The sequence below is a fragment of the Hibiscus syriacus genome, unplaced genomic scaffold (assembly GCF_006381635.1).
Source record: "Hibiscus syriacus cultivar Baekdansim isolate YM2019G1 unplaced genomic scaffold, ASM638163v2 tig00112738_pilon, whole genome shotgun sequence".
NCBI lineage: Eukaryota > Viridiplantae > Streptophyta > Magnoliopsida > Malvales > Malvaceae > Hibiscus > Hibiscus syriacus.
In genome coordinates, this window is record NW_024063392.1 from 1,270,909 (window position 1) to 1,286,444 (window position 15,536).

Consider the following 15,536-nt stretch of genomic DNA (forward strand, 5'->3'; position numbering starts at 1 on the left):
TCCTTTTTCAAGTATAATATTTCTTGACAGAATCTAAGTTTATTTGGTTTCTCAGACCTTTCCCATCCATTTCTGCCATGATCAACGCTTCTCCGGAAAAGGTCTTTTTTACAACGTATGGCCCTTCCCAATTAGGCATCCATTTCCCCCGGAAATCTTTATGTATAGGCAAAATCTTTTAACCACTAGATCTCTCTCTTGGAACTCTCTCAGATGTACTTTCTTGTTGTGATCTTTCATCATCCACTTCTGATACATCTGCCTATGGCAAATAGCTTTAATTGATTCTTATCGAGATTGGATACATTCAGTCTTCTCCAATTTGTCTTCCTTTAGGATACAAAATGATGGGATCTCAACTTCAATTGGTAATACTGCTTTCATCCCATAGACTAAACAATAAGGTGTTGCCCCAATAAATGTTCGCATAGTAATTTAATATGCATATAAGGCAAAAGGTAGCTTCTCGTGCCAATCCTTGTAAGCTTCAGTGGTCTTTGTAATGATCCTCTTAATGTTCTTATTTGCTCCTGCAAATGCCCCATTCATCTTTGGGTGATATGACAATGAGTTGGCGTGCTTGATTTGTGCTCGAAGTTTAGTCATTTCATACATAGAAGTCCTTGTAAAAAGAGGTATCTCCAGGGGATGAATATTCAAGATTAACTTTACTTACATGAAAAATGTAATTAATGCATGATATATTTATTTTAATCAATCATTTTCCCCTTCTTCTTTGAGTATGCTCTAATCATTATCATCAATGATTTGGTCCATGATGCCTCATCTCGTCTCTTCTTGCAGTAAAATTCACGGATAATTGAAAGTTTGGTTCTTTTGAGGTCTTTTGGTTTATGATGGTTTTGTGTTTGGAAGGATAAATGTGTGACTCTTAAAGTCATGTATATGAAGAAAGGGGTAATATCATAAATCAACCAACTCTATCCGAGAAGGTAAACATCTAGAGTTGGTGTCTCAAAAACAGGTAGAGACATTTCTTCAGAATCTCAGATAAATGTAGTGTCAGGATTTGGTTTAGGTAAGGGTCGAGTAATTGGCATTGGATGGGATATTGAAGATATAATTTTACCACTTGCCAATAGATCTATAACTCTTGAAAAATTAAAAGAATATTTAATCTACTTGATACTCAATAATCTCAGGATTAAAATTTGACTCCTTGCTCATAACCATAAAAGAAACACATATTTATTTATTGCACAAAAGGCGGAGAAAGGAACAAAAAACATATTCAAACAAGATGCTGAAAATAGAAAATACTACAGTGGTAGATAACACTTCCACTTGTTTATGCATCATTACTCCTCTATTGTTGGATGTGTACTTGGCCCAGGATTTTTATCCTTATTTGCCCCCCATTTCTTGATCATTTCTTGTGTCAAGACTCTCTTGTCGAAGAGCGTCTTTATTTCCTTTAACAGTGACCAACAATTCCCTGTTGAATGTCCAGATACTCCCAAGTGAAAATTACAGAAACTATTTTGATCATAGCAATGGGCATAAGGCTTTGGTGACACCTTCACCAATCTTGGTGTAATGTATTGACCTTTAACCAAATGAGGGTACAGGTCTGAGATAGATTCTTGAAACACCTTCAGAGTCTTTCTCGCTCGCGAGGCTATCACTTTCTTTGATCGTTCTGAATGAATGAATGCTCTCATGTTATCGAGGGGGTTCTGAATGCTCATTTCAGCTATAACTGGGGTAATATTAACCAGATTTCTTAAGTTTTCCTTTGCCTTACTGGTTTTCGGCAAATCTGATACATGTATCTGAGGTGTCTTCTGGGTTATATCTACCTCATTCTTTCTTAGACCTATAGGCCAATCTCGAATTACATCCATGGGAGCCTTTTGATTTCTTTTCCCATTTTCTTGTGCCCGATATTCTTCATAGGATTTGGTTACATTAGTTTCTGTTGCAACAACGGTTTCTGAACATTAAACCTTAACCCGTTCTTTTATCTTGCATTTTTGAATTGCTTGCTCTAAAGGGTCTTGGAAATTTCCCTTAAGGTTACAAGGAACCTTAGCTGAACAATTTGGAATTCCAGTCTGATTTATCCAAGGAACTTCCTTATAGGTCCAATTCTCATTTGGAGGCCACTGTGATTGATCAAGTTGTGGAGTAATTGATCTGGCTGAGAGCATTTTTGGATGCAATTTTTCACTCGAACAGTGGAAGGGAGGAAATTGAAATCCCTGTACATTCTTTTTCTTCTTGATCACTCTATAAGGTTTGGCACCATGTTTAACTGAATAAGACCTCATTGTATTAACCCCAGCTTCTTTCTTGACTTTAGTATTGTCAGATCCTCTTATCTTGCCATTCTTGATAGCCATTTCGATGATTTCTCCACTTATGATGATGTCAGAGAAATTATTAGGGACAACCCCTATCATGTGATTAACATAAGGAAATTTTAATGTTCTGATGAACAAAGTAGTGAACTCTTTTTCAGTCAATTGTGGATGTACTTGAGAAGCAACGTCTTTCCATCATTGTGAATATTGTCGAAAGCTTTCATTGCACTTCATATTCATGCTTTGCAACATTGTTCGATCAGGGGCCATATCAGTCATGTGCTTGTATTAAACCAAAAAAGCTTGAGCTAAATCCCTCCAAGAACGTATTTGAGTACGTTTTAGCTGATTATACCATCTGGATGCAGACCCAGATAAACTGTCTTGGAAACAGTGGATCAACAACTTTTCATTCTCTACATAGCCAGTCATACGACGACAATACATAGTGATATGATATTCAGGGCATGTGGTCCCATTATACTTCTCAAAATCTGGAACCTTGAACTTTGGTGGAATAACCAGGCCAGGGACCAAACTTAGTTCTTTGGCATCAAACCCATAAAATGACTTAACTGTCTCTATAGATTTTATCACCTCTTCTATATTTTCCAGTCGTTGAGTGAATTTTTCCTTCTCAACTGATTTGTTTAGGTCAAGGACCTCATTACTAATACAAAATTCATCAGGCTTCAACTCAGAAGTAGTAGGACAATCAATGGGGAATGATGCTCCAGCTTGATATGGTGAGTTCTTAACAGCAAAGTAAATCGGTGATTGAATTTCCTGGGGTACAGAGGTGAACTCAGGAATATGAACAGGTGTAACACCCAAAGAATTTATGGGGTTTTCAACAAGACTCTTTCCAGCTGTATGGTGCTTCTCAATCATTTCTTTGATATTGTTCAGTAGATCGATATGAGAATTTGTGATATTAGCTTCAATTTGTGCCAACTTGCTCCTTAATTCCTCTTGTTTTTCTTTCTGCTCTATCTCAAATTTGGCTAGCCTATCCTCAGTTTCTTTAGACATTTTTCTTGTGTCGTGCTGAGCATTCTTGCTTCGAGGAAAAACCAAGATCACTTCGTTTGAAATCCTTATTTTAATGAATGAATGTTTTAATGTATTATGACATAAAAAAATGCAAAGATACCAAATGCAAATGTAAATATGTGAATGTAATAATAAGAATACAAATTGAAATACAAAAGCAAACATAAAAATACAAATGCAAAGATGCCAGATGTAAATATGCAAATGTAAACATGTAAATTATTTAAAATATCAGAATAGGACATCCAGTTATATTAAGACTGCCCTTTTCTTTGATATTGAAAATAAATAAACATTATTATTTAATTAAATATGTTTTAATGCATGATGTAAGTTTAAAAATGTAAATGTAAATACAAACGTAAAAATGTACAAATGCAAAATACAAATGCAAGTATGAAAAGGTGTTACTCAAGAGTGATCATCTTAGAACAGATTTCATTGAACATAAAAGTTTCAGTGCATCAAACAAAACTTTACATATAGGGATATATTTCATTCCTAACTTCTCCAAAGCCAAATTAGTCTATCAACTTAAGGGACATATTGCTTGTCTGGACTGTAACTTCTTCCATGACATTCTCTTTCATTTTCTGTGTCACTTCTCGGAGTTTCTCATTTTCCCTTGTAAGAGATCCTTTCTGTCCAAGAAGTTCTTGAACAAGATCTTCATATATGTTGCAGTTCTTTTTCAGCTTGGTGACCCCTGTGACCCACTCTTTTGGGGTGCTTCCTAGGCCAGCATTTTGAAAAGCTTGACTGATTTTCTGAAAATCTTCTTGCATGGTTTTCATTTCTGTGCTCAATTTCTTGTTTTGGTCGTTCAAGTCCTTCAAATAACATGCTTGAGCTTCATAAAAACCTCCTCCACTCTGAATGCCCTGACTGATGCTCTTACCATAGACTGCTTTTGGTATCAATCTGGCAGAATCTTTGTGGAGTACTTTTGGTATTAATATAACAGGATCTCTGTGTGCATTGCTCCTTTCTATCTTCAGAGTTTCTTCAGGATGTCTTTCCTTGGCCGCATCATATTTTGTTTGATCATAAAACTTTTTGTCCATTTATGATTTCTTTCCAATTTGATGAACAGTCTTTCAAGTCAACACCTTTTGATTATGTCATGATCATGCAATGCAAACAAAAGAAATCAATATGAACAGATTAGAGCAATGTAACATGCATGAAAAAATAAGAAAAATAGAATAGTTAGTACTAACTAATGGGAAAAAAATCTATTTATCAAGGTATAAATCTTAACCTCATGCTTTCTAGTTCCATGCTTTGTTTGGAAAATTTAACCTAACCGCACGATTTCTAGTTCACATGCATTTATTCAGGAAAAAGAAAAGGAAATAAATAAATTAAAAGCTAGAGCTTATTTCTCCTTTGTGTATACCTACTGACAAAATTTCGGCATGGTTTCAGATCGGGAGAGTTTCTATGGTTTATTATATGCAGGTTTTCAGTTCTAGGAGTATAGGTACTCGAACTGTCCTTGTTGATGCCCCCTTGGGCTATCAAACCCTCAATCCTAGTCCATTACAGACTTAAACGGATCAAGTTCAATTCGAGGGGATAAATTTCTCTATGACTAACACGGAGAATAAATTCTCACGAAAACATAGAGCATATGAATCCCGAAAGTTACTTGCTAGGTCTGACACGGAGAATAAATTCTCACGAAGACGTCGCTTTCACTCCCACTTAAAAGGGACAAACTCAATTATAGAGCTTTATGTTATGCAAGTGTTGTGTGTGAGGAGAAATGTTAAAACCTCTAACAAACAAATAAAATAATTAATTCTTGAATATAATGAATAAATAAAATAAAAAAATAATAATATATAAAAATAATAAGTAATAAAAAATTTGAAAGAAAAGAATTAAAAATTAAATATATGCATTTTTAATTTCTAACTGATAGAGACAATTTACAATTGATTTTAAAGTTTGACTGGGTCCCAGCGGAGTCGCCAAGCTGTTGTAACCGGTTTTCGTCCGGACACGAAATATTTATTTGGCGGGAAAATTGATGTGAATAAATGGTTTTGAAAATAATTTGGGAGTCGCCATCGGCCTTTTGGGTCAGGTAGGTCGAATACCTAAAAAATATCTTTTAAAAGAGTTTTTAAGAAAACATCAATTAAAAGATAAACTGATCTGCGTTTTAACCAAAAATTCGTTCTTTTTAATAATAAAAAGGGATTCGTGGTCGGTTACGTTTAGGGAAGGATTAGCACCCCTACAACGCCCAAAATTGATACTTTTTAATTATAAATTGTCTCTATTATTAGAAATTTAAAAATTCAAAATATATTTAATTTATAATCCTATTATTTCAAAATTATGATTATGAAAAAATATATTAATTTATATATATTTATAAATAAAATATTTATTTATTTAAAAATATCAGAAAAGGACTTCTAGGTACCTTAAGACAGCTCTTTTCTTCAATATTAAAAAATAAATAAATAATTAAAACAATTAATATATAATTTATAAAATAAGATATTTATTTATTTAAAAATATCAAAAAATGAACATCCAGTTGTTTTAAGACTGCCCTTTTCTTCGATATTGAAAAATAAATAAATATTAAAATATGATAAAAAATAATTTATGTAAAAAATATAAATTATTATTTATTATATATATATTTATATGACTATATAATAATAATAAAAATAATATTTAAATATATAAACAAGTAAAATTAAAACATAAATAAAAAATAATAAAAATACAAGTAGAACTATATATTTAAAAGCAATAAAACTTTATAATAAAAGAAAATATTTAAAATTAGTGACTAAATTATAATCTAATAAAATTAAATACCTAATTCATCATTAATTATTTAAAATTATAGGGATTAAACATGCTATTTTCTTTATTTATTAATTTGGTGACTAAAATAAAATTATATTAAATTCGAATATCTGATTAAAATAAATTAAAAATATGTATTCGGGATTAAAATATTATTTATTAAAACTAAAGGACTAAATACGTATTTTATTCTAAATATATTTATAATTACGGTTAAGGGCTAAAATATAAATAAATAAAATTTAGAGACCAAATTAAAAGGATTATAAATTTGATTTAGTGACTAAAATGTAAAGATTACAAGTTAGGATGGTTGCGGACGGGATTTAACAATTAAAAATTACACAAATAGCCATCCCCGAAACGACGTCGTTCGGGAAGGGCTATTTAAGCTCAAAATCGGCTGGCCCGAAGGGCCAGCTCTCATTTCTTTTTTTTTCTCTCTCTCTTCTCTGAGAGAATGCAAATTCTCTCGCTTCTCTCTAAAACAGAGAGAAGCTCTCTGGCCGGCAGCCGTTCGCCGGCGTTGATCCTGCCGCCGGCCACCGCCTTCGGTGGCCGAAATAATTTTTTTTACACTAAAACGTAGATCGGACCGTCCTAATGACGGTTCCGGTGGTCTTTTCTTTTAAATAGCTCCCGATCGGAGCAAATCTAAGAATATACCTTCGGTTTTCGAAGGTTTTTGGTGACGTCTAGAGGCCGGTGGTGACTCCGATCAAGGCGGTGGCTTCCACGGTAAGTCTCTCTCCTTCCTTTCCTTGCTGTGTTGTGGGGGTTTTTTTTTTGTTCTCCGTTCTTTTTTTTTCTTCTCTGTTTTTGCTGGTTGTCTTCTCTCGTTCTTGCTTTGTGTCTCCTCTTTTTTTTCCTCTCCTTTTCTTCTCTGCAGGAGATGGCCATTTATAGGCCTCGTCGGTGTCTTCTTCGGACCAGTTAAAGGAATGGCCCTCGGTGAGTCACCGAACTATGGTGGTGACTCACTATAGAGTAGCAACGTGGACAAGGCAGCTGGCTTCTGGAGGCTTCAGCGTGGCAGCAGGGCGTTGGATCACCTGGCAGTGCTGGAAGCTGTTGCAACTGATGCGTGGAGGGGCTGCTCGCTGGAAGCTGCTGGATGGAGGGAGCTGCTCGGGTAAAAATTTAGTGTCTACACCAAGAATAAATCTTGAAAATCCATATTGTAGGGAACCAAATGTAAACATGTAGGGAACCAAATGGAATTACATTCTTTCTCGATTGTAATTGAAATTGCTATTATTTGTGTAACTTTTTAGGGTAGACAATGTAACATTATAAGTTAAAGCATGATAATATTTTAAGTTAAAACCCACTATAAATTAACTTCAGTTTTTCACGACGCTCAACAAAACCCACTATAAATTGCTAACTAAATTACATGTTAAAAAAGCTATAAGGAAATACAAAAGTGCTACTTTAACTGAAGAAGATTTGGAGGATGCTAATGAAAGCAGAACAACAAAAATATGGAAAATAAATGAGGAATGGTAAATCATATGATGCCCCATTTGGGATGCACTTTCTTTTTCTTGGTAGGGCAATGCAAGTCATCCATGTTAGTGGAGCACCCAAATTTCCTCTTCATTTCACTCCACAAGCTCTGTTTCCCCTTATTTACTCTTTGCCTATTGCTTCCATTGGTGATTTCTTTCTTCATTTCATGGCAATCCTTCTCAAGCTCCTTCACCTTGATGCTCATTTTCTCCATTTCCAGCCTCACTTCTTCCTCTTCTTCCTCTTCTTCCTCGTACTCTTTCCCCGATTTGTGGTCGTCATAAATCGCACGCGCCGTCGTTTCCTGCAGCTGCAGCTGTGCCATAAACAGCACCTGCACCACCGCTCTCACCGGTAATCTTTCGTTTTTGGTAGCGTGTTCGCAAGCCTTGGCTGACATTTTCTGGAAATCCAACACCTTGCAAATTTGTTCCTTCTCCTTGTCTGTCAAGTAAGCATTCTTTTCCAAGTATACGTCGATGGCTCGGTATATTCCGTCAGAGTTTCTCTTTGTTCCTAATGCTGCTGCCCTGGACATCTCTGCAAGGGAAATGAAAGTGTCTATCACTAAACTTGCATCACAAGCAACTTCTGCCAAGAATTCTTCCATGAGTTCTGTCACCTTGATAAATCCCAGAGCATCGGAGCTATCGTAATTGTCGTAGAATTCCTTCAGAATCCTCCTTATACACTCAATATCATATTGCACTTCCTTGGCATAGCCTTGGCAAGGAATCGATAGGTCCTTTACTTTTGCCTGGTCCAGCTGCTTTCCGATCCTTATCTCGAAACCTTTCCTGCATCCCGAGCTAGCTTCCAATTCGATTGCAGATCGGAGCATTTTGGACAACAATGTGCAAGGAAGTAGTTCTCTTCCATGTGGCAAAAGCTTCTCCAATGTTTCAATTACATTTCTTTGAGATCTCCTCTTGTAAATCGACACAGTCTCCCTTCCGCTGCTGCAACAAAAGATAGACTTCTTTGCATACCGATAAATCGATGCGGAAATGTATTCCGGTGGGATTTCGTGTTGTTTCATTGTGTAAATGATAGGCTCATATAGCTGCAGAGACAATGTTGTCAAATCTTCTTGCCAGTCAAGAGCAAAGAGCCTCCTCTTTGCATTGGGCTTTTCACCGCCATCACCATCATTTCTCGAGACGATTATTCGTTCCCCTAGATGTTGTGGATTGTCCGATGCCTTTGCAATCATAGCATGCAAGCAGGCATCGAATAAGCCGAGCTGCATCGTTTGTTGAAGGGACTTTTCAGACGAGCGCAAAGCCTTGATGATTTCGTTCCAACTAGGGAGGACTCTCTGCTCAAAGAAAGTAACAGCCTTGCTTAATAGATTGTTATTGCAGTGATTTTCATCCATCCCCAAGTGGAAAGACAGGCAGATGAGTGGCACAATGTTTTCAGAGGACATGTGAATTGCATATCCATGGCAGAATCTTGCAACGAGCTCGAAAGTTTCCAAATCTGCCGGAATGTCACGGAGCAAGCAATATAGATCTGCATTGGAATTCTCTTTAAGCAAGGCAGCAACTTTAGCTGATTTTGAGGCCAGAAGTTCCTAGATTGTAATGATCATATCCAAAATTACAATGTCAATGAATAAAAGGAGAAATCATTAATGAAATGAAGGTAGTCTCGGAACATTGCTCACTTTGTCCAGGGAAAAAGGCATACTTCCTACATGAACTTCCAATCCCGTAGACGATGCAGATTTCGACATCCTGAGAACAACAAACAAGAAAGTTATAAGGCGGAAACCGGTCGGAATCCTGAAAATCAACTCAAAGATTCAACACCTCGACGATGCATCTGCATACTGCCTTTCGGTCATGTCGTCGGTTTCAGCTTTCGAATGAAAACCAGAACAGTGCAAAAACACAGTAGGGTTCCCTTGATCAGTTCGACATGCCAATTCAACGCCACATAACAACAGCAACTAAAAACATTCATAACATTAACAAAAAATCTTTATTAAAACTTACATATGATGTTAAAGATTCTTAAACAAAATGTTTGATCATATGAAAAAGAAACATGGGTTTGGGAAATATAGGATTCAAAGTCACATTGTACAAAATAATAATGATGAATTCTTACCTGGATGAAGATAGTGAGAGCAGTAATGGAGGAAGAAAACACTAAATTTTTTCCATTTTGTTGAAAAAGATTTGAAAGAAAAAGTAAAACAACAGCAACAGCAAAACAATACTAGTTCCTCATTCTGCGGGGTTCTGTTTTTTTAAAATATTCTCTTTAACAGATTTTCCATAAGAAAAACGTCTACTTCTCTCAGTTTAATTGTACTTTTCTTTTTCCTTGTATACTTTCTCTCAGTTTAATTGCAGTTTTAGATTCTACATTTAGAAATTAGTAATTTAGTCCCTCTGTTTCAATTCTGCATAATTAGTAATTTAGAATTTTCCACGTAAGTATATGTATTTGTTTTCTTTTTCCTTTTGATTTAGCTTGCCAATATTATCTTCAATAATTCCCAACTATTTGTAATTAATCGATAATTTAAGGGGGGTAAAGTATACATTCTAGAAATTGAGTGAACAAAATAATAGAAAAATAAAACAAAAGTGATGACTAATGTAGTTTACCCTGAAGGTTTTTTTGTTTCTCACTTTGCTGAATATAACTATTCATCTAAGATTAATATGGCAGGATAATATAGACTTTGAGTCTTGGACTATTCAGCTAAGGCTTGCTTTTCATTTAACACCACATAGAATAGTCAATAAAACACTTCAACTTGTTAACCTACAACATCTCTTCTCATCAATCATCTGCCTCGGTATCACTCTTACTATGCCAAAACCAGAGCTTCCCCTGCTAGGCCTAATGTCCGTCCTTTCTTTATTTCTACTATCCCAACCCGGCATTGCCCGATGAACAAACGATTGTGGCTCTATTTCATGTGGGAACGTTTCGATCCGACACCCTTTTCGATTAAAAGGCCAGCCTCGCAGGTGTGGTGACGAAAGGCTTCAGCTCGTGTGCCACAATAATAACTTCACCACTCTAGAGTTGGAACATGGAAAATTCTACGTATCGGTTGGGTTTTCCGAGTGCAGGCCCGTATCAGCCTGGATTCTTTGTTCGTGAATTCAGCACCATGTTTCTCGTGAACTGCACGATACCGATGAAATCTGCTGGTTACGTCGAGGCCTCACGAGCTTGTTGCAGCACCAATCCAACTAGTTCCTACTTATATTTTTTAGATGAAGAAACCAAGCCACCTGATTTTAATCAATCCTGCACGGTCATACCTCAGGTTCCGATTATGTTTCGAAGTATCAGAGGCCGGTCTACATCGGATATCTACCAAAGACTATTGATGGGATGTCTTGGAAAGAAGACAATAACACATGTTACAAGCTTACATTTCACGATATTTAAGAATTTTTCAACATTTCTGATTTAACTTAAATCGTTAATTGTAACTATTAATCTACGTAATCGTTATAATTTATAGATTGATTAATCGAACTGTTAACACTAATCAGTTTTGCTTAATTAAACTGTTAAAAGTGACAGTCAATAATTATGATTATGGATTTTAATAAACTAACCATCGGTTATTCGTTACTAAATTATAGATATATATTTTCAGGAAAAATAAAAGTATAATAGTTATTTTATGTTTGTAAAAGATTTATCTTTAAAACTTTGATGAAATATTAGACTATTATTATAGGCGAACTTTATAATATGATTAATGATGGTGTATTTTTTTTGGAACTTTAAATTAGTACGACAATATGTAATTTGTGGATATACTAATTACCATGTACTTATTTTATTGAACTATGTAGTTTGTGTTTATAACTTATTGTAATCATTTTCGCAAAAGAAAATAAGTTCACTTTGAGTTGGCAAAAGAAGTTCGATATTTTGTTGGGAGTGCCTCGAGGGATCGACTACTTGCATCGAGGATGTGACATGCAAATTCTACATTTCGATATCAAGTCACACAATATTCTACTCGACGAGACTTTTACTCCCAAGGTTTTAGATTTCGGACTCCCAAAATTATATTCAGTAGAAGAAAATACCGTGTCTCGAACTGCGGCTCGAGGCACGATCGGATACATTGCTTCTGAATTATTTTATCAAAACAACGGAGGCGTATCTTATAAGGCTGATGCATGTTTATAGTTTCGGGTTGTTGTTATTGGAAATCATAGGAATGAGAAGGAATTTGAATACGTTTGCTGAACAATCCAGTCGAGAATACTTTCCGTCGTGGATTTATGATCGGTTTGATCGAGGAGACGATTTAGAGTTGGGGTATGCAACATATGATGAAAAGATATTGGTGAAGAAGATGGTGATAACAGCCTTTTGGTGTATACATTTAAAACCCGATGAGCAATCGAAAATCTCTCGTTTCGAGAATTTGGGAATTCATTCACGATAAAAACATAGGTTCGAAGAGTCGCCACCGATATTTGATTAGGGTGTGATTGAACACCCAAAAACATTGTCATTTTAAATAAAAATTAATTTTAGTTAAAACAACAATTTTAGGCTCGCGTTATCAGAAAATGAGTTCGGGAGTCGGTTACGCATAGGGAATGATTAACACCCCACAGTGCCCTAAATCGATACCTCGTCGATTAATTAATGTCTTTACAATGAAATTTATAAATTCGAGCTTAATTTGGTTTATGATCCTCGACAAAACAACAACATACGAACTTTATTATATTCAAAAGCACCAAAATTGATTAAGTTAAAATTACCCAACCTTTAGAAAGATAAAGAATATTCGATTATTTACAAATATCGAGACCATATCTTAAATAGTTATAATAATCTTTTCTCGATAAATTTAAATAGCCTAACATTTCTTTTTCTTCCATTCCCAAATTTTAAAGTGATGAATCAATTTCATAGGTGTCACTGATGGGATACACTTTTAATTTAAAATCATTAGAAGCAATATCTAATCAGTTAAGACAAACCACTTAAAACAATTTTAAATTAAAAGGATATTACCCTTAATCAAATTATGTAATAATTTTGAGTTATGCTCATGAGGCTATCATGAAAATTATGCAAAAGAGATGTCATGCAAAAATTAATTAAACATGCGATTAAAATAAATGAGTAAATAAATCTAAAACTAAAATCACTATTAAACAAAGATCACAAAAAAAAACCTATCAATGCAGGACATATTCTAAGATCAAAGTAAAACTGAGACCACCTATAAAACTAAAATAAAAATCGGGAAAATGCTATGCCAAATATGCAACATCACAGAAACTTAAAATAACATACCCGCATGATTAAAATGTAACATGCAAAAACCTTAAAGTCTAAAATCTAAACAACAGAAATGAAACAAATCGACATTTAGGACGAAAATTAAATTAACATAAAATAAATAGACAGAATTAGAAACATGCAAACTTTGACCTAGGGACTAAAACGAAACATGCATAAACTACAAATCAAATGTATAAAGAACAGAAACTAAATACATTACCACTCAAGACTAAAATTGAATACTCGTAAAATATAAAGAACAAATTAAAAATAACTATACTCCATTCTAGGACTAAAATTAAATACGCACTAAATACAAAGACTAAATTAAAAGCATAGAAAACTCGAATTAAGGTCTAAAATGTAACATGTAAAACTTAAAGGTCTAATGTCTAAAATAGCGAAAGTTAAACACAATACATTGTAGGATCAGAATTAAATGCGAGTAAAATAAAGTAGCCAAATTAAGAATATGAAAGACTCGATACTAGGATTAAAATGATTTAAAACGAAACCTTGCGTGACCCCTAAGGTGATTAATCCATGCGCAAAATGGGGTAACAAAACACTGCAGTTTTAATGCACAAATATATACCAAATTTATGTAAGTTTAACCCTAACTCTCATTTGCTCTCTTAACACTCCCCAGCGTCGTTGTCTCTACCCATCTCACACTCTCCCTCTTCTCGACAAGCAAACGCTCGGCGAGCCTCTCACCCTACTCTCTTCTTCGATTTCTCTCCCTCAACACAAATGGCAGGCCATCAATCGTAGAGAACTACAGAACCTAAAGCTTTCACGAATATTCTGTTCCCTCTCAATCTTCCTCCCCTCTCGACCGAGATAACTACAAGACTCAAGGCCATCACAGTCCACCCCGTCACGGCCCCGATAAGGGGTTAAACCGACCCTTAAACATCTTCACCAAAAACTCCAAACCCTAAACCTAACTCTCTCAACCTTAAGGACCACCAATCCGGCCATGGGAGCCCGTGACATTAAGGTAAGGACCTAACCCTTATCCATCTCTTTTTTTTTGTTTTAGAAAACCCGATAAATGGTAACCAAACCAAAAAAATGACATACAAAGGGTGCAAACAACTCACCATATACTCACCCAACTCCGACGGCAGTGGTTTTCTCCTTCAATGGCACTCGAACAGACCAGATATGCGCTTACTCTCTTCCTTTGGTTTGATTTTGCTTGACAGTGGCTAACGACGATAGGTTTTGATTGGTTTATTTTAAGCTATTTTGTGTTTTTCGTTGAACCCTCTCAACAATGATTTTTGTTTAAAATGGAAACGATGTCAAAATGAAAGGAAAGAACTTATGAAAAAAAAAATCATAAAAAATAGCTTTGAAAATCGAATTCTAGCTTTGTATTTTTTTCTGTCAAATGAGAACAATTACATTCTTCTTCATGTTACAACTAACCTGCTCACAATGTAATTCCCTCCCCTTTGTTCGAAAAAATCCCCTGATTAAATTTCTTCGTTCCTCCTCTTGCTTGCTAGTTTCGAACCGTTGTTGATGATCTCCCCATGTTAATTGCTGCTCCTTTTCTTTCCTTTTTTTTCATCATAATGACCGAACCCTTCTCAAATTGGTGGAAACCAATCCCTCCAACATGCGTGAGTGTCCCCCCTCCACAAAACAAGGGCTGGTGGTGTTCTTATTGTGCAATTCCAACTGGTTTGAAGCAGCCCACGTTCTGTTATGAATGACCAAAGCTGGTGACTTGTCCATGTCTCCTTAATGCTTCATCACGCTGTCCAACATGTCCTTATGCTCAAACAACTATTGTGCCATGCTGTGTGAGTTTGAATTGTCTTGAAAGTGCTCTAACACGTTGCCCAAACTTGTGCCATATTCCAATAGCCTTGCTGCTGTATTGGTGAGCTGGATTTGTCTCCTAGGTGCTCCACTATGTTGCTGCAGTGCATGTGCTTGTCTTCTAAGTGTTGAACAAGTTGTTCCAATGTATATGTCTTATAAGTGCTCCTTTAGCCCCCTTGGATGAGTTTACACGCCATTAATGGGTTCATGAATCATGGAAATGCAACAGGTATCACATGGTTCTGCATTTAGTTGTAAATCCCGTATTTATTTCCAGCCTGCACTCTGTTCATTAATTTAGGCATATCTCGAGATACCAATATCGGATTGATTTGATTCAAAGTGCGTTGGAAATATAAGAGATGATGGAATAATTGTTAAGAAGACTTCCTCATCCAAATATGCTTGTAACATGTTCACAATTGGCGATCAATATGGATGACTTACACTGTCCACTGGATTGCTTTGAATGTACCTCAAGAGTCTTCGTATTTCTATCGCTTTGCTTTATCGATTGCTTTTGTTCCAATTTATCTCTTGAATTCCAAAATGAAATAAATATGATTACAATCCAATTCAGCACCTAAAGCTTCTCGATTTCATATTAACCCAAATGCAAGCTTCCATTCATCTTTCATCAACACCCTCATGTCATTCGAATTAATTTCTCATCGAGCA

The 15,536-nt window shown here is 35.4% G+C and overlaps 1 protein-coding gene across 1 annotated transcript; it reads right to left on the minus strand.

Moving 5' to 3' along the window:
* Nucleotides 1-7,722: 7,722 nt before the first annotated feature.
* LOC120182884 (BTB/POZ domain-containing protein At5g17580-like) lies at nucleotides 7,723-10,627 on the minus strand. Its single transcript, XM_039187725.1, has 4 exons — nucleotides 10,553-10,627; nucleotides 9,539-9,678; nucleotides 9,394-9,463; nucleotides 7,723-9,300 (listed from the first exon to the last, which is right to left on the minus strand). The coding sequence occupies exons 1-4, from the start codon at nucleotides 10,625-10,627 to the stop codon at nucleotides 7,723-7,725; spliced, it is 1,863 nt and encodes a 620-aa protein (XP_039043656.1).
* Between the last annotated feature and the right edge of the window lie 4,909 nt (nucleotides 10,628-15,536).

Bases quoted from the DNA above. Each gene is read 5' to 3' on its own strand.
- LOC120182884 (XM_039187725.1), bottom strand. From the start codon at position 10,627: ATGCCGGGTTGGGATAGTAGAAATAAAGAAAGGACGGACATTAGGCCT. The intron at 9,464-9,538 runs GTGTTGAATCTT...TGTTGTTCTCAG, and splicing joins TATGCAGATGCATCGTCGAG to GATGTCGAAATCTGCATCGT. The intron at 9,301-9,393 runs GTGAGCAATGTT...ATTACAATCTAG, and splicing joins TGCCTTTTTCCCTGGACAAA to GAACTTCTGGCCTCAAAATC.